Source organism: Bison bison, unplaced genomic scaffold, assembly GCF_000754665.1.
Source record: "Bison bison bison isolate TAMUID 2011002044 unplaced genomic scaffold, Bison_UMD1.0 scf7180017864312, whole genome shotgun sequence".
Taxonomy (NCBI): Eukaryota; Metazoa; Chordata; class Mammalia; order Artiodactyla; family Bovidae; genus Bison; species Bison bison.
In genome coordinates this window covers 1684190-1684963 of record NW_011494884.1, presented here as the reverse complement: position 1 = coordinate 1684963, position 774 = coordinate 1684190, and the positions used below count along the sequence as shown (strand labels likewise).

The window sequence follows — 774 nt, the reverse complement described above, 5'->3', positions numbered from 1 at the left end:
AGCTGCTTCCATTTGAATCTTACTTGATGGGAACCACCCAATAGAACAGGTGAAGAATGAGACCTCCCTTTCTGCCATCTCCTGAGATGGCTCACAGGGCAACTGTCACTCTGAGGTCCCCGCCCCAAGCACATGGTGGCCTTGAGAGGTCAGAGCTGCCCAGGCCCCTCCGGGCACCCGCACCTGCATGCCGTGGTAGCCCTTCCCAGAATAAGCCATGAGCAGCACGATCTTCCGCTTGGGCAGCTTCTTCTGCTGCTCCCCATCCTCGCTGCTCTTGAGCTTCTTGGCCTGCTGCTCTGTTTCCTCCCAGATCCTGGTGGGGCCCTGCCAGCCACTCCGGGCCTTCTTGTCCTGCTCCTGTTTGGCTCCCACGGGGATGGGGGCCTCCCCGTTCCCGGCCATTGGGTGCAAACTGAAAAGACACGGTGCCGGGTAGGGTGCGGGGCGGTGAGCAACACAGAAGGAAACAGTGAAAGAGTGCCGGTGGCAGCATGGGCCGGTAAACACCCTGGACTGACTACCGCGGCGTCCAAACCCCAGCTGGGCGCTAACTGGAGATCTTGCCCAACCACTAACTTGGCCTCGTTTCACTGTCCGAAAAACGGAGCAGTGACAGCACTTAACGCGACCAGGGCTTGGTGCTCGCCGGGCATGCAGTCGGGCTCAGTGGGGGTCAGCGTGCTACCCCAGGGTCACAGACAAGTGCACCGTCATTACCAGAGGAGGCGCGGTCCCAGGTGCGGGGTCCACGGTCCGCAGGCTCTCCTCAGG

General features: G+C 61.2%; 1 protein-coding gene across 2 annotated transcripts in view; it reads right to left on the bottom strand.

Annotated features, from left to right (window-relative positions):
* The window catches only part of PUS1 (pseudouridylate synthase 1), a 10562-nt gene that overhangs the window by 9275 nt on the left and 513 nt on the right, over positions 1–774 (bottom strand). The window contains exons 1-2 of one of the 2 annotated variants that reach the window (XM_010852448.1): positions 721–774; positions 184–415 (exon numbers count right to left, since the gene is read on the bottom strand). In XM_010852448.1, coding sequence (XP_010850750.1) covers positions 184–405 — 222 coding nt within the window. In that variant the 5' untranslated portion in view covers positions 406–415; positions 721–774. The remainder of the gene's footprint in view (positions 1–183; positions 416–720) is intronic. The other variant, XM_010852449.1, reaches the window with a different exon arrangement.